The sequence below is a fragment of the Capricornis sumatraensis genome, chromosome 11, assembly GCF_032405125.1.
Source record: "Capricornis sumatraensis isolate serow.1 chromosome 11, serow.2, whole genome shotgun sequence".
NCBI classification, from domain to species: Eukaryota; Metazoa; Chordata; class Mammalia; order Artiodactyla; family Bovidae; genus Capricornis; species Capricornis sumatraensis.
Window position 1 is genome coordinate 94836072 of NC_091079.1, and position 26566 is coordinate 94862637.

General features: G+C 40.7%; 1 protein-coding gene across 1 annotated transcript in view; it reads left to right on the forward strand.

Annotated features, from left to right (window-relative positions):
• Positions 1-26566, forward strand: part of CNGB3 (cyclic nucleotide gated channel subunit beta 3) — a 181223-nt gene that overhangs the window by 81348 nt on the left and 73309 nt on the right. The window contains exons 4-10 of the mRNA XM_068983992.1: positions 8000-8145; positions 9173-9301; positions 10156-10364; positions 16453-16503; positions 20524-20610; positions 23980-24044; positions 24780-24902. Of these exons, the coding sequence (XP_068840093.1) occupies positions 8000-8145; positions 9173-9301; positions 10156-10364; positions 16453-16503; positions 20524-20610; positions 23980-24044; positions 24780-24902 (810 nt within the window). The remainder of the gene's footprint in view (positions 1-7999; positions 8146-9172; positions 9302-10155; positions 10365-16452; positions 16504-20523; positions 20611-23979; positions 24045-24779; positions 24903-26566) is intronic.

Genomic DNA, 26566 nt, shown 5'->3' on the forward strand with positions numbered 1-26566 from the left:
CAGAACACTATCAGTGTCTTATGTTGACCAAATTTGACATTTCCTACTGTTACACTAGTCCACAGATTTTAACTCAACTCTCTTCCCTCTTCAAATCATACTTTTTCCTCATCACAAGTAATTGGCATCTTTCTTTTTACAATAACATTCTACAACATAGCTAATAATGTCCCTCTTCGGTTTAGAATTCTGTTATGGTTCTTCAGTGGTCTCAATTGACCTTTCAAGCTAAATTACAGGTGATTGGAGATCCTATATTAAAATGTTTCAGGCTTTATTGTCCTCAACAAGGCAGCAACTAACATGTCTTTCCTCAGGTTTTTGAGTATCTTCCCTTTACATCATTAAAGTATCATTCCTCCTTCTCTGTAGACTCATCCCTGATTACTGTCTATTCATTTTGCCCCATCAAAATTTGCCATCTGTTTGTGTTACGTTAAAGCTTCAGTCTTAAACTAGAGTATATGTATCACAGGGTGCACATGAAAACTTTCCTAGAGCCCTATAAACACCAATAGTTTTTAAAGAATCAAGTTCAAAATCTATAATTTACATACATACTCTTTCGTGACACTGGTATTCCTAAGTCACCTGCAGATGAGTTTTTCTTTCCTTCCTTTCCTCTCACATTGGCTTTTCTCTCAGTGGACAAAAAAAAAGCCTACTTCTAACCCATCCCAATTCTACTATGATACATTGTCCTGGAGTGCAAAAATTTTTGCAATCCCAAACACAGGGACAATTGTTAACTGTGTAAATTTTTTGCCTCTATCTGATTGAATTTAGGAAGTAAGGAATACTGTTATAATTCTCTTATTTGCTATCAATTGATTTTAGAACTGAGTTTCCTCTGAATCCTTATCAAAAAGAGAAATAAATTATATTTTAACATAACTAATTCTTTCTTCCTCCATAAGTACATATTCAGTTCACTTCAGTTCAGTTCAGTTGCTCAGTCGTGTCCGACTCTTTGCAACCGCATGGACTGCACCACTCCAGGCTTCCCTGTTCATCACCAATTCCCAGAGCTTGCTCAAACTCTTGTCCATCAAGCCGGTGATGCCATCCAACCATCTCATCCTCTGTCATCCCCTTCTCCTCCTACCTTCAATCTGTCCCACCATCAGGATCTTTTCCAATGCATCGGTTCTTCGTATCAGGTGGCCAATGGATTGGAGTTTCAGCTTCAGCATCAGTCCTTCCAATGAATATTTAGGACTGATTTCCTTTAGGATTGACTGGTTTTATTTCTTTGCAGTCCAAGGGACTCTCAAGTCTTCTCCAAAATCACAGTTCAAAAGCATCAATTCTTTGTGATTCAGCTTTCTTTATAGTCCACCTCTCACACAAAATCTAAAAGGCTTATCCATGTCAATCAGAGATGACTCTCAATAAAACTTTACTCTCATGTTTGTTTATCAAAGTTTATAAAACATATTTACCATTTCCTAAATTCTTCACCAAGGAGTTATGAGGAGTAATTCTTTTAAAAATCTACGATATGAACTAGAATTATCAAGTATAAGTCAAAAGAACCTTTGTTATATAAAGCATATTTCATTGGTTCCCTCATACCCCATACAATTTTTTGTTTATTTTATGGAATATTGTTTCTTCACCTCCATTTTTTCATTCATTCACAAAATTACCTAAGGAGAAATACATTTATAACTTCTGTATGTACATTGGTGGAGAAGAAGATAGGCAAGGATTACTGTGGAAAACAGCTGGAAAAAACAGAAAAGGTGGAATAGATTAGCATATTGATGTGCAGCTAACACAAAAAGAAAAATACAGAGTGTGTGAAATATAGCTATGGATTAGAAATAGTGACATGCTTTATAATAAATTTTAAACATGTAACTGTGAGATATGTTTGCACAGTACAAACTGGTGCTCATTTCAGTTCAGATCAGATCAGTCACTCAGTTGTGTCCGACTCTTTGCGACCCCATGAATCCCAGCACGCCAGGCCTCCTGTCCATCATCAACTCCCGGAGTTCACTCAGATTCACGTCCATCGAGTCAGTGATGCCATCCAGCCATCTCATCCTCTGTCGTCCCCTTCTCCTCCTGCCCTCAATCTCTCCCAGCATCGGAGTCTTTTCCAATGAGTCAACTCTTCGCATGAGGTGGCCAAAGTACTGGAGTTTCAGCTTTAGCATCATTCCTTCCAAAGAAATCGCAGGACTGATCTCCTTCAGAATGGACTGGTTGGATCTCCTTGCAGTCCAAGGGACTCTCAAGAGTCTTCTCCAACTCCACAGTTCAAAAGCATCAATTCTTCAGTGCTCAGCTTTCTTCACAGTCCAACTCTCACATCCATACATGACTACTGGAAAAACCATAGCCATTAAGGGCCAATTATATGATCAAGTAAGACATAGATAATTCAGGAAAAGAAAAGCATTCTCTTTAAGTCTTAGTGCTTGAATTAGACATTTTGACAGTGTGAACACCTGACTTTACAGTCAGTAACCCACCAAGCCTCAACCTTACTTTTTATGGATTTTTTTTTTTAGTGCACTGAAGTACATCAAATAAGGTCAAAGAAAAAGGTTGAAAGTAGTGGGTTTATTTATTCAACAAATGTTTATTTAAAATATACCTTGTCCTAGATCTTGCAAAATATAAAGAAAACATACAGTTCCTGATCTTGAAACTGTCAGTTTACGATAATATCAAAAACAAACATAGCTTCAGAAATCCCAGATACAGTAAGTCATCAAGACCTTGTTGTAAGAATTATGTTCCCGAACGCTTCCTGAGTGTCACAAGCAAGGTCCTATCACACAAAGTCCTACAAACAGCATGAATTGGACACACACACATATACTCATAGACACAATGAATCGTTTCATATACCCACTACATACAAGCATCTCTTTCTGAATGCAACTTTTTATTAATGTTTTCATAAATCGTCTCCTGTAATAGTAATCTTTGTAAATTCATTCTCTCGCAATAAAAACTTAGAAATTATTCTTGATTCTTCATTTGGATTTATCCAAAAGATCCAGAAAGTTCAAAATTCTTTGATTTCTGCCTCTACTTCTTTTTTTTTTTCGCCCGCTCCTCCCTCACTCCTTCCTGCCCCCCAACAGTACTTCTTCAGTCCATTTCTCCTTCACCAATTCTCACCTAACCTGTTAGCTTCCTTCCTTGCCTGTACGCATGTACACTGCTCCTCTTCCATTCTCCCGTTACTGCTGCCTTTCCAAAACGCCTATCAGCTCATACACCTCGCTGGCTTAATATTCTCCATTGGTTCCCATTGGCCTATAGGTCAGTGTTTAAACTGTAAGCAGATTAAACAGGAACTGTCATAACCTGACCCCACTCACCTTTCCAGACCTAACCACTACTTCTGCCACCCCACCGCCACCTGGCCCCCTACGTGTCCACAATGCCTTCCAGTCACGCCAAAACACCTGTTTAACATATCATATTTATTTCACATTTTTCAACATGTTGTTCTCAAGGCTAGGAGGGGCCTCATTTCATTTTTCTGTCTAAGACATTCTAACCCTTGCAGACTTGTGATGCTCTCCCTATGAGGCCACTCTGATCCCCGGGCCAAGTTCAGTGTGAGCACAGCATTCTCTGTGTATTTTTATTACTTCTAACTAGCTACTTATTTACATCCTTGCTTCCCCCATTAAGCAGTGAACATCCAAAGGGCTAGTGTCTGTTCAACATATCTTTCTGTTCCCAGTGTGAAAAGTAGAAACTCAATAACTGTTTGATGAATGAATAAGCTTCTAGGCATACTAAGATTTTAAGCAGAAATGTATGACATGATATAAATGGCAGCAAGTTTTCATCAGAAAATAAAAATGTTTCTTGGTTTTGTGGACTGAATGCCCTCCTGTGTCTGTTTCGTGTATCAGATTTTCTTCCACTGCTGCTCTATCCTTGAATGGTTTATAAAGGTCTTAGTGGGACACAGACACTCCTGAAAAATCCTGATGCTCAAGCAGGGCTTTAGACATTTGAAAGAGGTGCAAATTATCCTGTGATAATTATAAGGGGAGAAAGAAAGACACCAATGGTCAGGGAATTTGTAAACAGGTAGACATGATATATTTATGGACCTGGTGGAAAATGGATATTAGTGGAGAGGGGCTCATATTAGAGTCCTCTTTAAATAGAATGAAGTTTACCCAGTTCCACTGTGAACCCCATGGGTTCCCATTTGGAAAGGAGATGGAAAAGGCAGATATGGATGTGAAAAGGTGAGAATGGCTGGAACTTATGTGGGTCTATGTAGACCCAGTGTCAGACTCAGAAGGAGGGTCAAGAGTAAGCTAGAGCTTTGAGGATAAACTATGAGGAAAGTCAGATCTTTATAAAATATACTAGTTTATAAAGTAAGTCCACTCCATACAAGCCTTCAAGCTGCACACTTTCAAGGATGCAAACACGTGTTCACATGTCTAGTAGTATAAGTTACTCAGACATCTGACATACACTGTCACATGCAGGCATCCTGTACAAGTGGTTGTACTTTTGTGCAATTCATTGTACAGTACTGTATAGCGTACAGTAGTACAGCATCTTTATCTCAAGCCCACGATGTCCAGAAGCAAGTGTAAGAGCAGCAGTGATATAGCTGGCACTGCTAAGAAGTGCCAAGCAATAACAATGGAAACAAAAAGAAAAGACCTGAGAGAGTAGAGTGAGGCAAAAAGGTGGTAGACACCACTTGTTCTTATGACATGAATTGTTCAGCCATCAACATGGTTCTGAAGAAGGATGAACTCATGGAACATGTGAAGTCTGCTGTGCCCATGACGTCAATGATAAAATCGAAGAAGCAAGGAAGAGTGATGGAGGAGGTGGAGAAACTTCTCAGAGTGTAGATGCAGGATCAGGATCCGTGTCGAGTCCCACTCAGCTTAATGCTGCCTCAAGAGAGAGCTGAAAGCCTTTGTGAAGACCTGAAGAAGAACCATAGTGAAGAATCAGACAGCACACCTTTTAATGCCAGCTGTGTCTGATTTCATCAGTCCAAGGTTAGAGCCGACCTTTACAATGTAAAAGTAAGTGGCAAGGCAACAAATGCAGATACGGTAGCTGGAAATTTCCTGAAATACTTTGAGAAATATTTTTTGAGAAATTATTGATTAAATCACATTTTTGTCCCATCAGGATTTTAATGTGGATGAGACCGGACTGTACTACAGAGGGTGCCAGACTGAAGTCGCATCAGTAAGAAGGAAAAGTGATGCCAGGCTATGAGGCAGCAACGAACAGGCTAACTCTTGTTTGGTGGCAATGCTTCTGGTGATATGAAGCTGAAATCTCTCTTAATCATTCTGAGAATTCAAGAGCGTTGGGGTCCTTTAATGGACCGGGACCTGGCAGTCCGGAGGTGACGATAAGTAAAGTGAAAGAGAGAAAGAGAATGATACTCCCTGGTTTATGCAGAGAACCAATAAAGTCCTTGACACAGGACTTGCGTCTCTCAGGAAGGCACAGGGCACCCTCTCAAGGCGGGAGTGAAGGCACGGGATGCCTTCTCGAGAGAGTCTTAGAAGCCTGGGCAGAGGAGTGAGCTAGACGGGTTTCTGCATTCCAGAGAATTAGCCGAGGAGAGAAAGAGACAGAAAGACAGACAGACAGACAGACAGACACGGGGACCCAAGCTCTGATGGAGCAAAGGTGCTTTATTAGCAGAAATGCAGGATTATATATCTTTAGTAAGATGATTACTCAGCTATTACACAGGATGAAATGTTATCAATAGCCACAATATGGATAGTCTAATACATACAAGGTCGCTGATGCTGAAGAGTCACTGCCGGCCTCATCCCATGACCTCAGTCCTGAGAACTGCATGCAGCTTTACTCATTCTTGGCATAGGAACTGATAAAGAACAGAGAATCCTTGAGAAATAGAAAACAGCATGCAGGAATCCTCCTGTTAAATGTTCCCTGACAATTCCCCCTTATTTATTATACTTGTAAAAAGGGTCTTGATGAATTGAGTTTGTCATAAAGAGAATGTTTACTAAAGGAGATTCAAGCCTGTCGCACAAAATGACCTCAGTTCCTGGGAGCAGCCTGCTGTTCTGCTTAAAAAGAAACACAGGACTTGTGAGAAACAGCACGTAGGAATCCTCCTGTTAAACACTCCCTGACACAAGAGCCTTTATAAACATGCCAGGGACTCTCTTCCTATTGTGTGGAAGGGTACTATAACCCCAAAGCTTGAGTTACAGAGGCGATTTTCCAGAACTGGTTTTTTCCACCACTTTGTCCTGGAGGTGGAGAAATATTGCTCAGAGAAGGACATCCCATTCCATATTCTTTTGCTGCTCGACAATGCTTGGGGCACCACCACCAACCCCCAATTCATGGACAACTTTCATCCTAGGATCAAAGTAGTACATAGCTCATTCATCCAACCTATGGACCAGGGAATTATAGTGACTTTCAAGAAATATTATTTACATCACACTTGGTCAGGCAGCGAAGACAAGGAATGAATCAGGAACAACCTTGTGACAACATTGGAAGGGCTATAGCAACTACAGGGTTTCTCTGGTGGCTCAGACAGTAAAGACTCCACATGCAATGCAGGAGACCTGGGTTTGATCCCCAGGTTGGGAAGACTCCCTAGAAGAGGGCACGGCAACCCACTCTAGTATTCTGATTTACCCCACGAAAACACTGATTATGCTTAGCACAAGGTTACAGCTGTCACCAGGAATGGTATTTGGGAGAACCTTTGTCTGCAGTTTGTTCACAACTTTCGTGGATTTAAGAAGGCAGGTGAGGAGTCCAAAGAGGTCTTCAGCAACTTAATGACCTTCACTGAGAAGCTGGAGCTAGGTCTGCAAGAGGGCAACTTCCCTGAACTCCTTGCTGTGCAACACAAGAAGCTTACTAATGAAGGCCTGATGGAACTGGAGGCTCAGAGAAAGAACAAAAAGAAACAAGAGTGGAACTCGTTTTTAGGCAGGGGACTTACTGTATGCTTTATTTTGTGTGTTTTCTTAGAAGGCAAGTTTACTAAAGCATGCTGATATATTAGTTTTCTACTATAGCTTAACACATTATGGCAATTCTAGAGACTTGAAACAGCAACCAGTGACTAGCTCACATTTGCATAGCTCAGAAGTTTGGGTGGGCTTGGCTGGGTTCTCTGCTTTAGACATCACACAGTTGAAATTAAGGTACCAGCCAGACCTGGCTGGGCTCTTATCTGGAGGCACCAAAGAATCCACTTCTAAGCTTATTCAATTATTGGCAGAATGCAGTTTCTTACAGTTGTGGGACTGAAGTCCTTGCTTCCTTTTTATCCACTAGCCAGGGGTCATTCTCAGCTCCTAGAGGCTTCATGCAATTCTTATCAGGGGACTCCTTTCTCCTTCAAAGCCAACAATGGAGAATTTCCCTCCAGTGAAATTCCCCGTGTGCTTCAAATCTCTGACTTTCTCTTCTGTCACTAGTTGGAGAAACTGTCTGCTTTTAAAGGACTCATTTGATTACATCAGACACATCGATATAATGTCCTTATCTTAAAGTCAGCTGAGCCACATAACGCAACCAATTATGGAAGTAAACTCCACCGTATTCATTGTCCCTGGGATTACCTAGGACATGCAAGCCAAGGAGATATCTTAGAACTCTGCCTACTGCGTCAACTATAGCATTTTTTCTTCTCATGATCCAGTCTAATGACAGAATCACCGAATCAGTTCAGTTCAGTCACTCAGTCGTGTCTTACTCTTGGCGACCCTATGGACTGCCTCACAGAATAGTCATTTGCTATTTTTGGATTCTAGTTTTTCAGTAGGAAATTTGTATTGCATGAGCACCATATCCATTAAATTTTATTCTTGAGTTGTTCTACTCAACTGTAGAAAGGAGAAGTGAATACATTATCTTGGGTGTATGGGGAAGAGGAAGAAACTTAATCCCTCCCTGTATGTATCTCCTTATAGATCTGACTCTGTCACCTTTTTTTTTTTTTTCCATTTCATCCAAAAAGCAAACCACCTGTAGCCCCTGTTATTAATGAGTACGCGGATGCCCAGTTACACAGCCTGGTGAGAAGACTGCGTCAAAGAACAGATTTCTACAAAAGAAAGTTAGTGGAGGCTGGCATGTCCTCCCCTGAGAGCAGTCCCCAAACTGGTGAGTGGCGTTACCTCAAAGTTCTGGGACGAAGGTGATGAGTGGTATGGATCAATATTTTGCAAATGGTTTAGCTTGGGCTTCCCCAAAAGCAGTTTCGCCAAGACAATGACTTAGCTAGGAATATTTTATATTGAGAGTGGTGCAGGAGGTGAGATGGCAAGAGAGACAGGGAAGGGAGTTAAGACAATAAAGGTGTGCTAATGGCAGGGCCACTGGGGCTTGAGTCAGCTGAACATCTGTGTGGACGACACAGAAGAATCATCCTGGAGGAGGAGGAAGCTGGGAGATCAGTCCACCCACTCCTGTCCTTCATCAGCTGAGGTCTGCTGCTGGGGCAAGCTGCCAAAGAGGTGTGCTGTGCCTAGTCACTCAGTCGTGCCCGGCTCTTTGTGACCCTCTGGACTCTAGCCCACCAGGCTCCTCTGTCCGTGGGATTTCCAGGCAAGAACACTGGAGAGGGTTGCCATTTCCTAATACTCCAGCACTTTAAGCAAGCCAGCTGGGAGACAATGCCCTGGCAGGGAGATGAACTATTATATAATAGTTTCTTTTTAAAGGGAAGGGTCAAGAATACAGTCATTATAGCTTTATAAAGATATACCAAAAAGAGTGTTTTGAGCTTTACTTGCCCATACTGGAAGGACATGAATAAAGCTAAAGAACCACAAAACTAAAACCTGCGGAATGGTGTATATTTGTAAAGTTTCTGTTCAACGTCAATCCAAAGTACTAACTACTTATGCTCCAAAATACGTGGGAATGAGGCTTGTATTTAAAATATCCTATTTGCAACACCTTTAGGACATTTAAGTTAAACTTTAAACCTGCTACTTCTTTCCAAATTTCAATGTTTTTATTACTTAGGTATTTTCACAAGCAACAGTGTTGTAAATGTCATAAAACGCCTCATCTACCTGCATGAAGGAAGATTACAAAATGTTTTCATTCCAAACAATCTAAACTTTTTCCTCCCCAAGCTAACTTAACCTCTTAAAAATCTTTTCATCTTTTTTCTCCTATAAAGCAAAGCCCACAGCTGTGTCATCAACACAAGAAAGTAGTGCTAAGCTCAAAGAAGAGCATTCCCAGAAGGTGCCCCTGATCGAGTACCTAAAGCGACTCAGACTTCCAAAAAGCATAGATTCCTACACAGGTACCGTCAAGGGGTGGACTGTCTCAGTGGGAGGGCTGGCTGTTCCCAAGAACCCCTGGAACCCAAGCTCACAGATGGCTTCCATGTTCTCTAGCCAGTATTCTGAGCCTGTCTAGAAACCAGTATTTAAACTGTATGGTCTGTGATGGATCATTTGTCCCTTTCTAGTGAAAAGAAGATATGAAAATATTCCTATCTGTTTTTAAAGTCCAAAGCGGACTCAGTCCCTAATAATCTTTGAAAAGAAGCATTCAGCAATATGTTCATTGAACATTCTCCCCACCAAAAAACAAAAAAATCCTTATGAAATCTGTCTTCTTCCATGGGTTCATTGTTCATTTAATTGGACAAGTCCCGTCCCCAGCCTTCCTGAGGCCGAGGAGATCCCTGGGTGCAGTCGTGGACTGCGGTCACCGCTGACTCACCCCGTCTCCACCTCGGTCACCGCCAGTGAGCAAGATGTGGGCCTTGGTTCACCCTGCAGCTTCCTTAAGGACCCGCTGGAGGCCTCCTGCTGCAGTTCCAGACACAGTGAGGCCTGCACTTTTCCTCGGGTTCCCTCCCCTGATGCTAATTGTGCAGTTACTCCAGCAGAGAGACACACTGGTTACTTCTCTAGGAAACAGGAAGGACACCCTCCAAAGTTAGGGAAGCTGCTAAGATCATCTAACATCCCTCCTAAAGCCTGGTGCCTCGGCTGTAGGGGCAGAACCTCGTGATTGTCCTAAATAGAGCCTCCTACACAAATTCCTTATCTCCGGAGGGGAGTGCCCCAACTTTACCAAACTAAGCAACAGAATTATTGTAATGTTCTGTACATGCCGTGTGGATTGCTCCTGTCGCTCTTTTTCCAGATCGATTCTATCTCCTGTGGCTCTCGCTTGTCACCATCGCCTTTAACTGGAACTGCTGGTTTATACCCCTGCGAATGGTCTTCCCGTACCAGACACCACACAACACGCACTACTGGCTTATTACCGACCTCGTATGCGATACCATCTACCTCTTCGATCTGCTGTTAATCCAGCCCAGGCTCCAGTTCATGAGGGGAGGAGATATAATAGTAAGTAGGGGCTCGGGAGCAGCAGAGACTGACAAGGAATATCAAAGACTGAACCACAAAAGACCAGTTCATGTTTGCTTGTTGTTAATTTAACGTCTGAGGGACTGCACGTGGGGCTTTAACCACTGGAACCATCAGTATAGTAACCACGATAACCGAACAAGCACTGAGCCCTCCCCTGAGTGCTGGGGACCGTGCACGTCCCTGCGCCCCAGTTTCCTCATTTTAAAAATAGCAACAGTCGTGCCTTCATAATATTGATGGGGAGACTGGGTGAACTGACGCCGGTAGGGTGCCTGCAACTGTGTCTTCTTTCCGCACTCCACTTTCCAGATTCATCACACCTCATTCCTCAGCATCAAGTGCCCTCTTTGATCCACCTCGGAAAGAGCATTCTCACCCTCATCTTCTCCTGGATTTATTCTCACTGTTGAGGGAATTTCAGTCAGTCCAATCAATCTAAGACAGAAAGAGAAGAATAAGTTTTCACAAGGACACACCCAAATCTCTTATACTCCCCTGCCCCCCAGGGCCCCTCCCCAGTTCACTGAAAGGATGCTTTCTTCCCAACCCACGTGCCCTGTGGTGTCTTCGTCACAGTCCTGGCGAGGGCTGCACAGAAACAGACCTTCCAGGGCCACGCTGGGGTGAGCACAGCAACCGAGTGCAGGGCACCCTGGGCTAGTACATGTTTTTGAAGAAAAGAGGTTGGTTCCTTGATCTCCTGAATATTCTCTTTTGAATCCTTAGATGATTTCAAGTTATCAAAAAGCTGAAAGGAGTAGTTTTGCTTTTTTTTTTTTTTCCTCTAAAAGTACCATTTGATGGGGAATGCCTTCTGCATTTGAAATCTTTCCTAGGAAGAATTCTAAAGGCCAGAGCTAAAGTTCTCGCAAAAATCTATTCAAATCATTCCTTGTGCGGACTTCAGAGCATGAGTTAAGTCGGCACTCCTCTAAGCGCACTGGCAGGTTGATGAACGGTGATGACGGCACACAAATAAGAAAGAAACACCACGCGAGAAAGTGAGCACTAATTTCAACCTCCATTAGATGCACAAGAAGGGGAGAAAAATCAATGTTTGACAAATGGAAAATGACAAAATCAGCAAGGATAAACTTTATTTTCAATTTTCGAAGACATCTTTCCACATAATGGAGTGTTAAAACCAAGAAAAATAACCAATAAAAATACACTTAATGGGCTCCATTTAAAACTCATTATCACAAGCCACAAATATAGAGTGGGAACTAATTGCTTTGTTTGTTCAAATGAAGTTTAATGGTTTCTTTAACTCAGAGTAGGTAGTTTTAGACTTTGAAACTTTGATTACACGTCGCTAAGAGGACAATCGAAATCGAGTACCCAACCTGAAGGTCTCACTGCAGCTGAGCTATCCATGTGACCTTTATTTTACACCACCAAATTATTCATTCATTCAACAAACATTTCCTAAGTACCTACAGTTACCAGATATTTTAGGGCAGAGTACGGAAATATTAATTCCTGAAAGGCTTAAGGAAAAATAGATACCAGATTGAGTCCTGGAGGCCACAATAGAGGGAATGGTGAGTGTTTACAAGTTTTCCACATTATTTGTGTGCAATATCTTTCTTCTGAAAATGGTGCTGCATAAAGAGCAGAATTTTAATTCAAGGACCAAAAAAAAAAACTCATTTAAAATGTCCTTCATAGACAGCAGGAGTAGAGCTGGGAATGACCGTGGGGGTTATTTAGATACGAGCTTTGTGCTCACAACACTTTGCTGAGCCTGCCAATCACAAAGATCCATGGAAACCCTCAGCACCTTCTGTGAAAGAGGTGAAAGCCTTCGTTGCTCAGTCATGCCTGACTCTGTGACCCATGGACCATAGCCCACCAGGCTCCTCTGTCCGTGGAATTCTCCAGGCAAGAATAGCCATTTCCTTCTCCAGGGCACCTTCCCAACCCAGGGATCGAACCCAGGTCTCCTGCATTGCAGACAAATTCTTTACTTCTGAGCCACCAAGGAAGACCTTCTAGTGACCACGTCTATTGGGCCTGCCCTTAGAGTCAACTGCCTTTGGTGATTTGGTTGCATTTATAAACTGATCTGAAGAAAATTAACCACTCTCTTCTCTTTGCTCTGCAGATTTTGCTCATACTTCTGTTATTTAATTGGTATATAACCATTAAGCTCACTATGATGTAGTGGAAATAAATAGTAATAGACTAGGATCAAGGTTCACCTCTGAAATTAACTTAGAGTAATACTTGAAGAAAATTAATTCACCCTTTCATTGTGCACTATCTTCGTCATCCATAAAATAGAACTATTACACCCACGTCATAAACTTATTGTGAGGATTAGATAAGACAGCGTGAACACCTAGCCCACGGTCTGGTTTCTAGAAGATATGCAGTAAAGTGCTGACTGAATCAAATGAATGAATGTCCACACATTAACTTCCTTTCGTCTCCTATTTGTATATGTGGTCTCCTTTCTTACCTGATAAGTTTCCTGAGAGTAGGGACAGCATTCAGTTCATTTCCCTATTTACCTTAGGAAATCAGAGGATGTATTCCAGATACATTTGAAGGAGTGAGTGAATGGCAGTCTTGGCTCAAGGATATTTTTTTCCCCTTGAGTAACTATTTAATCTACATTGTAGTTATTTTATGGGCTTCCCTGATAGCTCAGATGGTAAAGAATCCATCTACAACACAGGAGAACTGGGTTTGATTCCTGGGTCGGTAAGATTCCCTGGAGGAGGGCACGGCGACTCACCCCAGTGTTCTTGCCTTGAGAATCCCATGGATAGAGGAGCCTGGTGGGCTACAGCTTATGGGGTTGCAAAGAGTCAGACAACACTCAAAAAACTCATAAAAAGAGTTATTTTATATGAGAGTATTATTTTTGAAACATTTATACATGTTTTATGTGAAATTATGGAGTTTCTCTGAATTATTTAAAGGAAGAGGTAAACAGTAAAGGGCATGGCAACCCACTCCAATACTCTTGCCTGATGAATCCCATGGACAGAGGAGGCTGGTGGGTTACAGTCCATGGGGTTGCAAAGAGTCAGACACGACTAAGTGACTAGCACTTTCACTTAAAATAAGTGCTTAATTGTCCTCAGTTAGCATACTGATCTTCAGAAGGCTAACGACGCCAAATACATTTAGTGTGCCAAGAAGAGAGGTTTTAGAAACCCCAGACGGCACTTTCATATAATCTAGCAAGTTTTAGCACACTTCCATTTATTCCATCATAGGATCAGAGACAACCCTGAAAACAAAGGTATGAATATGCTAAGAAAATTCTTCCAGAGTTGAAGGATATGGTCATACTTTAACTTAACTTCTTAGCACTTGAAATGTCTGCTTGTTCCATATATGCTTTGAAGCAACTGACTCATCTTACTCAAGCTTGGTACATGATTCAACATAAACTTATATATACATGTCTATGTCTACCTGTAGCTAGGATGCCATTTTGTTTCAGAGAAAACAATTGTTAAATAAGTTGGTCATTTATTTTCTAATACACTTCTGTAAAATTTGATAAGTGCACATGGATAGAAATTATTGCTTTTTAAAAAATGAGGCGGTGGGACAGGAATTGGAAAGTTAGCTAACCGATTTTCAACACTGTTCAAGAGCAGCTTAAAACTTCGGAACATGGACAGCCTGGATAATAATGTTAGAGGATGTTGCTTCCATGTGTCCAAGTTAATACTTTGGTTGAATAATTAATAGTACACAGTTTCTTCCTACCTATAGCTAAAATCGAAAGATATAAACTCAATAGTAGTAGTAGTAATAGTAGCCACTCAGTTGTGTCCGACTCTTTGCAACCCATGGACTGTAGCCCACCAGGCTCCTCTGTCTGTGGGATTTCCCAGGCAAGAATACTGGAGTGGATTGCCATGCCCTTCTCCAGGGGATCTTCTCAACCCAGGGATCAAACCCATGTTTCTTGAGTCTCTTGCAGTGACAGGCAGATTCTTTACCACTAAGACCTCCTGGGAACCCCATCAGTCCAATATTAGCATTAATTCCTTTAGGTCTGAATGTTAATGAATGTCTTTCTATTCCTCTACCTCTTATCACACATTTATTGCACACCCATTATGTGTTAGACATTGTGTTAGGAACTGAGAAATGGAGGGCAAAGATATGGTCCTTACCTTTTCAAGTAGCTCAGAGGATGAAGGATAAATAAACAAAAGAAAAATAGTGGCATTTTGTGATGTGAGTCATGACATAGCTGAGCCCTGGGTGCTATTTGATACAGAGAAAAACCATACACAGGAGGGAACGCTTGGTCTGAAATTTTGAGGAATAAGTTGAAATTATCTGCACACCTTTGTTCCACTAAGAAAAAGGAAAAAATATGTCCCAAGCTCTGGGAACAGCATAAGTCAAGGCATCAAGGTAGGAAATTTGGTGAGGCACTGCTAAACAGAGTGAGTATGACATGCTGCAGGCGGCGAGTGGACAGAGAGTAGAGCTTTGTGTACATGAAAGGGAGCAGATATTTTCTTCCTTTAGGTCATGTGACGTCATGAACCAACTGAATTGTTAGTGATCTAGAGAGATCATCTCACTGCCACTGTAGAACTGATCAAAGAGAGCATGACCCAAGGCAAGGAAACCAAAGCCAGAGGAGAAAACAGGCTTGAGCACAGGGCTGCCGAGGTGGCATGAGTGGGACCCACCTGCCATTGCTGGAGACCTACAAGATGTGGGTTTTATCCCGGGGCATGAGAAAATTTTAGGAAGGAGAACCAGTAGAACGTGGTTGCCGGTTGGATGAGAGCTGAGCGAGAGTCCGTGGTGTGGGCTCATTGCCTAGGGAGATGAAAAGGCACGTAGGCTACTCAGCAGGAGAAGGACTGTGGTCAGGCTTCCGGGAAAATGGAGATGATGATGCATTCATGTTTTTGTAGGCTAACTTTGCGATTAGCAAAACTGATAAGTGAGGAGGCAATTGCTGGACAGGTTAACAGCTCCAGAAAGTGATATTAAATGGAGGTAGAGATTTGGTAGCATCAACATACCTAGTGACTTTGAAACTCTGCAAGTGGATGAAGTTTCCCAGGAAGTATAATTAATATGAAGAAAAAAGAGAAGAAGGCTGAATCCTGGGAAATATTGACTTTTAAAATGTTAGTCAAAGAATGCAAGCAGGACATTGAAGAGTTGAAACTGAAGAAGTAAATTAAGAATGGCATTACAGATTCTTGGGAAAAAGAAAGCTTCAAAGATAAAATTGTCCCCAAAAAGTCAACTGCTTCAAAGGTTTTATTCATCTCTTTGTTCCTTTACCTGTTCATCCACTCAAATATTTATTGAGCTTTTAATATTTATAGTCACTAGTGATACACAGTTGCTAAACAAAATCAACCCTGTCCAGAAGTACATTATCATTCACAGAGTAGACCGATTTTAAACAAATGGGAACAAAAGGTATGTGTGATTTCAAAACACAGTGAGTGCCATAAAAGAAAAGTGAAAGTGAAAGTCGCTCAGTCCTGTCCAACTCTTTGCGACCCCAGGGACTGTGTCCATGGAATTCTCCAGGCCAGAATACTGGAGTGGGTAGACTTTCCCTTCTCCAGCAGATCTTCCCAACCCATGAATCAAACCAGGGTCTCCTGCATTGCAGGCAGGTTCTTTACCAGCTGAGCTATCAGGGAAGCCCCACCATAGAAGAAGGATAGTATTATAAAGGACTCCCTGGGTGTGCTCATTAGGAAATCATTGGTGGCTTTCAAAACTGTAGCCTTGGTGGAATTGAAGAAGTAAGCAAAAGTCAAATCACCATCAAATTACCGCGTGCTGAGGAATAAATATGAGGGAAGGGCATAGAACAAAACAAGGTAGGCAACTCTCTAAGAAGCTTGAGTGTGACAAATAATTGGAAACCATACAAAAAGAAGACAAAGCCAGGGAGAGTTTATAGATGTAAGATGTGTGAAGAGGAAGCACATTTATAGGCTGAAATTGGAAGGGCCTAATAGAAAGAAATAGCTATAAATATTTTTAAGTGAGAACGTATTTAATGAAATTGCATAAAATTAATATTAATTATAATATATTTCAGGTGGATTCAAATGAACTAAAGAGACACTACAGGAATTCTACAAAATTTCAGGTAGGTGACTTACAATTCCAAAATCCAATATCATTTTGAGTTTAAACCCATCCACAAATTTCTACCAAAAAAAACTGCTTCCTTTCAAAACTGCAGCCTGTTTAACAAAGTTCATACAGTTGTATTAGGCTGAGTTTCTTCTTCTCAATAATTATACAATATACATCCATGTATGTGCAAGTGTGTAATTCAAAATATGGGTCTTTATTAAGCAAAATGAAACAGAGTGGCCATATTTAAATTCTAATAAATGTCAATAAAGGAATATGGAGTGTATTTTGTCTTGTCCATACAGAATTTTAGCCTCCAATTCATGTAGCAGGATGATGTAAAAGTCAACAAAATTGGTTCTACTCCTATTTAATTCTTGTTGATATAACATAAAATACGGTATGAAATAACATAAGGAACTCCGCTCAATATTCTGCAATAACTTAAATGGGAAAAAGAATTTGAAAAAGAATATACATATACATAGGCTTCCCTGGGGGCTCAGACGGTAAAGAATCTGCCTGCAATGCAGGAGACCCGGCTTCGATCCCTGGCTCAGGAAGATCCTCTGAAGGAAGGAAGGAATCTGCCTGCAGTGCGGGAGACCCAAGTTCAGTCCCGGGGTTGGGAAGATCCCCTGGATGGGGAAATGGCTACTCACTCCAGTATTCTTGCCTGGAGAATTCCATAGACAGAGGCTACGGTCCTGGGGTCTCAGAGAGTCAGACACGACTAAACAACTAACAAGTATACGTACACAAATATATACACTGCTGCTGCTGTTCAGACGCACAGTCATGACCAACTCTGTGACCCTGTGGACTGCAGCATGCCAGGCTGCATCTCGCGAAGTTTGCCCAAGTTCATGTCCATTGCATCAGTTGTGCCATCCAGCCTCTCATCCTCTGATGCCCTCTTCTCCTCTGCCCTCAATCTTTCCCAACATCAGGGACTTTTCCAATGAGTCAGCTGTTTGCATCAGGTGACCAAAAACCTGGAGCTTCAGTTTCAGCATCAGTCCTTCCAGTGAATATTCAGGGTTAATTTCCCTTAAGATTGAGTGGTTGGATCTCCTTGCAGTCCAAGGGACTCTCAGGAGTCTTCTCCAGCACCACAGTTCAAAGGCATCAATGCTTTGGTGCTCAACCTTCTCTGCAGTCCAGCTCTCACAACCGTTTGCTTTTCAGGATACAATATACATGCATACATCCAACACCAGCGTTTCCCTGGTGACTCAGCAGTAGAATCTGCCAGCCGATGCAGGAGACATGGGTTTGATCACTGGGTCAGAAAATCCCATGGAGAAGGAAATGTCAACCCACTCAAATATTCTTGCCTGGGAAATCCCATGGGCAGAGGAGCAGGCTACAGTCCATAGGGTCACAAAAGAGTCAGTCACGACTTAGCAACTAAACAGAAACACAAAAGAGTCAGTCACGACTTAGCAACTAAACAGAAACACTGCTAAGTTAAATACGCAGGGTGGCAATATACAGCCTTGCTGTACTGCTTTCCCAATTTGAACTAGTCATTTGTTCCATGCCCAGTTCTAACCGTTGTTTCTTGACCCATGTGCACATTTTTCAGCAGACTGTAAGGTGGCCTGGCACTCCCATCTCTTTCAGAATTTTCCACAGTTTGCTGTGATCCACACAGCCAAAGGCTTTAGCATGGTCAACGAGGCAGAAATAGATGTTTTTCTGAAACTCCCTTGCTTTCTCCATGATCCAACAAACGCTGGCAATATGACCTCTGATTCCTCTGCCTCTTCGAATAATTATTTACAAGGTAGTTTATTATCTTTTATTGTTTATCCTAACTCTGAGAAATAGGCAGAGAGTTGAGGCTGATCCAGGTTACCCAATCTGTATGATTGAACTCCAACTTCCCATTTCAAGGACACTATAGTGGCCTCAAATTTTGTAAAATATTCAGATCTAGGTTTAGGTGCCAGATTGTCCCTGTTGGCAATCTATGGTGATTGCAATTTCTTTCAATCTGTTTTCATCTCCAACTAATTTTCTTTGTAAAACTTTCCCACACACTTAGACATAGTCATAAAAGGTCTAAACTACTTTGATGAACTCTACAAAGAGAACTAATATTCTTTGTAAGTGCTACAAAGCTTATTTCAAACTCTTAATCACTTTCTTGAATTTGAATAAATGCAAATTAACTCACATACTTAATTTGTGTTTCTAAATGTAAACTTTCACATTTAATTGAGGTCACTTCTTTTGAATTTCCTTAGCACATTCCATAGGTCATGTGTGAAGTGAAAGCCAATCAGTCGTGTCCGACTCTTTGCGACCCCAGGGACTATACAGTCCACGGAATTCTCCAGGCCAGAATCCTGGAGTGGGTAGCCTTTCCCTTCTCCAGGGGATCTTCCCAACCCAGGGATCAAACCCAGGTCTCCGACATTGCAGCCAGATTCTTTACCAGCTGAGCTACCAGGGAAGCCCAAGAATACTGGAGTGGGGAGCCTATCCCTTCTCCAGCAGATCTCCCTGATCCAGGAATCAAACCAGGGTCTCCTGCATTGCAGGTGGACATATAACACATGTCTTATGGCGTTGTGTTATACCTATTTTTGTGCTTGGCTATCCTGTCATTGGACTGTTAATTTCTTGTGGACAGAAACAGTATCTTATCTCCAACGTGCTTTGCAAAGTTCCTTGTACAGAGTACAGTGTTGGTCATTAATTCACTTTTCTATAATTCAGTAAGAAATAAATCATATCTACCAAATCCATGCTAACATGTTAATATCAAGCACAACTTATTGACTGGCTGCATGGAAAAGTCGAATGGGCCTTCAAGCGATTGGACATTGAAATAGCACTAGACAGAATCAGTGATTACACGCTCCCGCTTCCTCATTTACAAGACATTGTTATAGCAACTCTTTGTGCACCTCTCAACTTGTCATGAGGCCCAGTATCCGTAGGATAAAATCAGTAAGGCTTGGTGATATTATGCATTTTTAAGCCAATACTTCTAGTAAATCATTTGTTTATGGTAACCAATCTGGTTGAGTCAAACTGAGAGTCCCATTTCTTTTCAATATCACTAGGCTTTGAAATTCTAGTACACAATTAATTACTTCAACTTTTCATTTCATATGTATGGCCTTACAGAAAATTCTTAACTGCTCTTAATTATTGTAAATAAATTAAATGTTTCTTTAATGTACCCTATTTTTCAAGATAACATAAAGATGAATGAAAATTATTCATTATCTTACATAAAAATTTTTATTGTTATCATTGAAATCAAGAAAGTATGCAAGTATGATGCTGTCATTTCGCAATTACCAAGGTAATATAAAGCCAATATAATTTAAATACATCACATATGTAAAATGTTTTTAGCTATAATGGTACTTTCAATACCTTCTCCCGTCAGAACTGATAATTAATTGTAGATGGGACCGATTTCTTCCCTCTCATCTCTGTTAGCCTGTGCAGTCTCTGACAGATATGCTCACTGCTATTTCTTGTCAGCAATATGATCCAGAGTAGAGAGCAGTAGAAAGAACTGAAGCGTCTGGATGAACCACCAACAATATAATCAGCCTGACCACTGGAGAACTGGCTGAAACATAAAAACCATTCACTACAATGAATGTCCAATAGTTTCAAATAAAATCAAGAATGAGCTTGAGCTTCAGTCCAAAAACCCCAAGTTGAAAATGAAATATGTTCTAAAAGTAGCAACCATGCCATCTCTGAAATACATGTGACAGCTCAACAAAATTCCAGAAAAATGCAGTGCCTAAGCTTAGCAAGATCAGATGCATGAAGCTGGAAAAGGAATTCATTGGACATAAGCTCTGAAATAGTGTTCTTGTTTTCATGGTGTTGATCTACCTTTCAGGGACACCATGCATATCTAACTGAAAACAATTTTGTATTAAACAAAAAATGATTCACAGTGACTAGTTAACTTTTACATACATTGATGTGTTAATTTATGTCCAAAAACTTATGTAATCACATCATAATTATGAATATGTTCTTCCAACAGCTGGATATGGCATCAATAATGCCCTTTGATGTTTTCTACCTCTTCTTTGGGTTTAATCCAATATTTAGGACAAATAGGATGCTAAAGGTAAGCTAACTATATTTAATTGTCTTCTTCGTATAATAATGGAAATCTTCAAGTAATTTAAAATATCCCAGTTGTTTCCCAAAAAACTGTCCTCCTTTTTTCTGCCCTCATCAATGCTATGAATTTTAAAATCTCAATGAAGGGAAAACATCATTATTTCTACTGATAGAAGTTGCTTGCTCTTGGTTGTTTTGAGTCTGTATCTCATAACAGGTATTTTTAAAATAGGAATGCTTTTGTGCTTCTAAATACAGCTATAACTACGAATGAATATTTTATAAATCTATGCTTTTCCACTTGTCACTTTCCATTACATAGTCACTGAATGCTTGGAACACCAGGTTTAAAATGAGAGTGCCAGATGAGATGACCGCTAAGCTATCTTACTCATCTAAAATTCTATAATAATAGAAAAATGCAAACACCCTTGCATAACAAAAGTATTTATATACTTAGAGCTCAAATGTTCATCGAGAGGGAACTAGTTAAATCGCAGTACGTCTATACAGTAGAAAACTTTGTAATGCAAAAATAAAGAGAGTTTTCTGTGAACTGGCAGAGGACAACCTCCAAGATAAAACAACAAAATTAGGGGAAAAGTTAGTTACAAAACAGTTTATAGAACAATGTTAAGTCTTGCAACAGAAAGAGAATATATTCTATGTTTCTGTATTATGTAAACAGTGGATGGCTACAAAAAAAAAATCTAATAAAAATGGTTAACTGAGGCTGGAGAGGAAATCAAGATGTATAGGGGCAGGAATGGGGCTTCCTTTCCTAGCGGTGAGGAACCCACCTCCCAGTGCGGGAGACATAAGAGACTCGGGTTCCATCCCTGGGTCAGGAAGATCCCCTGGAACAAGCCACAGAAGCCCGCTCCAGTGCTCCTGCCTGGAGAATCCCACAGACAGAGGAGCCAGGCGGGCCATAGTCCATGGGGCCACAAAGAGTCCAGCAATACTGAAATGACTTAGCAGTCAGGCACGGGGCCAGAATAGGAAAAAAGACTTTGAAGGTATACATTTCTTACTGTTCTTGAACTGTATTAATAAATTACCTATTGATAAAGATTCTAAGCTATAAATATTTTATAACTCAAAGCTTTATCAGGTCCCTAAAATGAGTCTGAGGGGAGTCAGCATGTGGAATTTTGTATAAATCTTTAATATTAGCAATAGCAGCTTGCATTCCCAAAGACAGCCCTCTTAAAAGGAATACCGCAGATTCTTTCCGTTTTAGGCGGTTCTCTCTTTGACACTTTGGGAAAACAAGATGGCGTGACCTGGAGACTCGAGTGCATCCTGACGCAGCAGCAGCTGCTGTTTGCTGGATCCATACTCGGTCCTACTTACTCTGTTCAACTTTTATTCATTGTCTCATTTATTCCTCCAAACAAGCTCTTTCTGGAGATGAAAATGAGAATAAGCAGAGTTAAAAAAAAAAAAATCTGTCCAGACGCGCAGCTGGTGAGTGGCAATATCTGGAGCCTATCGCATATTTTTTGACTCCAAATTCTTTACTATCATCAGATGAGCAAGTGAACTTCAGGCTGAAAGGCTCTCTTTCCATGTCCATGATTTTTCCACATCAAGAGGGACGTCACTCTATATTCTCACACACTCAAGACTACTCTAGGGACTTCGGTTTTGACCACAGGGTGTGGGTCTAGGCTGAGTAGAATTTACCATTCCTAGCAGCTTGGTGGGCTGGCCATCCATCGTCAAATTTCTAGTGTCGAATGGACACTTCAGGAGCCCACTTCTCAGGTGACCAACTTTCAGAGAGTCTTGGGTTCCTATGGTTTGGGGAGTTGGGTATCACAATAAAATCTTATAAAATGCTAGCTCTTCACACGCCATCTTTGTATCCCTATGGTGTCCAAAAGCTCACTATCTTTAGATTTTTAAAATCTAGGCAGTCCTGAAAGTCAACATTAATCTTCTTATCATAGCCCCACAGGCCAGCCATTTCCACAAGTGTGTCATTTTAATGTGCAGTTCTCTAGGGAAAATATCATTTATCTACCTCCAAAGTATATATGAAAAAACAAATTGAGTATACATTTTTTCTACAGTGAACACTTAAGCAAAGTTTTAAAATGTATCTTTGTGCAAGCTTCTATCAAGAGTACAATAAACAAATAACCACAAAGGGAAATTATCTTAATCTGAGTGCTGAATGGATGTTTCCTACTCAGGAATTCTAGAAAAACAAATCATTTGTGCATATTCCTAGACTAGTAGTCATTGCTATTACACCTGTTTTTTAATTCCCAAATGTTCTATTGTAGTCATACCTGCACTGGATGAAATTTTGAACCAAATACTCTTTGAATTTAGTAATCCCTCATAGCCCTTCCAATCTGTAAGGTCCTGTGAGTCTAAGTGTATTATATGATTAAATGCATGAACTCATGTAAGCATGCAACCTCTTTTGGAGTCATGTTCTCTGATGTCCTCGTTTTACAGATGAGGAAGCTGAAATACAGAAATATTAAGTGACTTTTCCAAGGTCACACAGTTAATAAATGGAAGAGAGGAGATTGGTGTTCAGCTCTGGATTTCACGCTCTTGCATTTTACAGCCTATAAATTAAAAAGAGAAAGTCGGGAGAAAAGAAAGAGGAAGTAGGTACATGTAGGGAGTATCTGCTGAGAGAGAAGTGGGTATAAGCAGAAGAAAACCTTGAGGCAAACAGCAACTGTTCTCCAGTGTTCTTTCCTGGAGCATCCCAGGGACGGGGGAGCCTGGTGGGCTGCCGTCTATGGGGTCGCACAGAGTCAGACACGACTGAAGTGACTTAGCAGCAGCAGCAGCAGATGCATCTAATCTCACTGTATCTTTGAACAATGTCAAGAATAGATAACCAATGCTAACATTTACTGAACTTTAAATTTTGTTGAAATAAATACACATTTAATGCAACTTGCTTATATGTAATGCTAGTGTTGAGCAACAGGACATAACACCTGTTTTTGACTACAATGTATTTTATTATTCTTCTCCTATTTTACTTATGTTTTGAGGGGAGGTGTGATTTTTAATGATTGTGAAACAAAGTTCCACTATATGCTTTAAAAAGAAAAAAGGAAAGAAATGTTTGTAAGCTTGATTTTCTAAAAGCATTACAAATAAGACATAACTGGAGTAGAAATGAAAAAAAAAGTGAGAAGCTCTATAAGTTTGGCGCCTCGCTAAAATGCACTGCCCAGAGGAAAATGCCACTAAACAGATCTCAGTTTTTGTTTAAGACATGAATATAATTATTTTCAGTAGCAAATAAAGTCTATTTCATATTGTTTTATTTAAATATAAGAGATGTATTTAAAACTAACACACTTTGGGATTCTTTTGCTTGTTTCCTACACAGTACACTTCATTTTTCGAGTTTAACCATCACCTAGAGTCTATAATGAACAAGGCATACATCTACAGGTAAAGTATAACTCAGTGTACTTTGGGGCTGGGAGAGAGCGCAATGCTATGACATTGTAGACAAAATTGGGTAAGAATATGGCCTCCCTGCAAGAGAGTAAGGAATAATCTCAGATTTGGGGCTATGTAGAATATTGAGCTACGTTCTAAAACAGATCTGAACATTTCAAAGTGAGATGAAAGTATGAAAATTATATTAGATTTAAAAGAATACCTGACAAAAAAAAAAGGGCATATTACTTGCTTCCATCAGAACAAGGACAGAAAAATGTGTCCTTTTGCAAGCTGACTTTGCATCTCTCTCACGACAATTCATTCCAATCTGAATTTTCATTCATTCGCTGTTCTGAACTTAACTTGCCCAGAGACCTCTAGTCAGTCAACTGTAGCATGAAGTCCCATGAGCTCTCCGGAGATATCCAGTGAAATCAGCATGGTGTATTTTATGGAACTCAGACTGGAGAGGTGACCCTGGAGACATGTCTTTCAGGGAACTGACTCGTGCAATCAGTGAGAAGAGAAGAGCTTTTTTTCCCCTCTGTCAGTCCCAGTCAGGAGACTGAGGTCTGGAAACCTGTGGTGGCAGCATCATTTCATACTGTACTAATGAGAGCTAACAGTTCACACATTTAAAGCAAGGAGATTCAGCAGAGACTTTAAGAAAAAGAAAATGTTAAAATAGGCTGTATTCCAGAAACAACTCGAGCCTCACTTTGCACTTCTTCTCGTTGACAGAGTAATTCGAACGACTGGATACTTGTTGTTTACGCTGCACATTAATGCTTGTATGTATTATTGGGCTTCAAACTATGAAGGAATTGGAAGTACCAGATGGGTGTATGATGGTGAGGGAAACAAGTGAGTTTTAATTTTTTAATTTTTTTATTTATTTTTGATTGGAGGATGATTGCTTTACAATGTTGGGTCGGTGCTGCTGTACAGCAGTGTGAATCAGCCACAAGTGTACCTCTAACCCCTCCCTCTTGAACCTCCCCATCCAGCCTCATCCCCTCCCCCCGGGTCATCACAGAGCACCAGGCTGAGCGCCTTTGTGACACAACCACTTCCCAGGAGCTGGTAGCATCTATTGCGCACATAGTGGCATGTATATTTCACTCCTGCGCTCAACTCGCCCCGCCCTCCCCTTCCCTCCCGCGTCCACAAGTCTGTGCTCTACGTCTGGTGCAGGGTAAGCGTTCCCTTTGAAGGAAACTTCCTGACTCTTCTTAACTTCTGTTCCAGTGGGAGTTTTCGTAAGCCAGTGTTTTTGAAACTGTAAAGCACAGTCCATTAGTGGACAGTAAAAACTCTTTAGTCAGTCAGTATGCTTTTGAGTGAGAGAAGGTAGGATAGAAGATGACAGAGTAGAAAATATCAGCCTGTCATTCCTAGTAGGGGTGTGTTGTGTGTGCACATGTGTGTGTGTGCACATGTGTGTGTGTGTGTGTGTGTGTGTGTGTGTGTGTGTGTGTGTGTGCTGAGTTGACCTGTAAAATTCATTTCTTACTCTGGATCAAGATCAGAAAAGTTGGAAAGCCTCTGCTATAGATAACGGAGTGGTAAGGTAACTTTTAATAACCCCAATGCCAATGTTAGTAATGAACAATGTTAATTATTTGGAGGGCAGGTGCAATGACTAATTAGTTTACCACTGAAAGGTTTTATGAGTTATGAGTCAGCTGTAACCATTAACCCAATTAAACGGTTACAGATCGTAAACTAAACTTAGGGTAAAGGTTAAACAAGGGTCATAAACTAAACTTGATAATTAGACGTGCAAGTACTCCAAGATTAAAAAGATTATCTGAGAAGTTTCGTGCAGTACAATCACGACTCAATAATGGCAGCTGAGTTATTTAATAGTGAAATTTTGGGTAGATATAAAGGCCTGGCATAAAGTACACCGCCACTGACTTTCTGCTGCAGTGAAATGAGTTTGAGCATATTGTAAGGCAATGTCCTTACTGGAAAATAGTGGGTCCCAGCATGACTTTGAAGGGCAACTCACAGCAGCCTTGGGAAGGAAAGCAATTACAGGAGGGAGGAAAGATGCCTCACGGAATTACACACGAGCTGGAGTGAGCAGGATCTGAATGAGGGGTTGTACCAACATTTTTTGAACTTTTAGCCAGAACTAATTTTAAAAATTTAAAGTCATAGGGCCCACTGACTGGGAAACTACACACGCACACACATACACACACACACACACACACACACAGCCACAGAAGAAGTTTATAACCAAATCTATAAGTAATTTCCTTTAGAAACTATTTATGTATTCAGCTTAATATAACTATATAGAAAACGGAGTAAGATACCAACTATATTAAGTATTGTCTAGAAGTATATAATTCAATATCATCAGATGCATGAGTCTGATTATTGTTTTACTCAAATTAGAAAAATTTCTGCCATCTAGAAAGAGGAGAGCTATTTCTCTCTTCATACCTGGTTGCCTCCCTGCTGCATTTTTAGAGAATATGTCTTGCTCCCAGTGCTTAGAATATTAAGTGTACAAC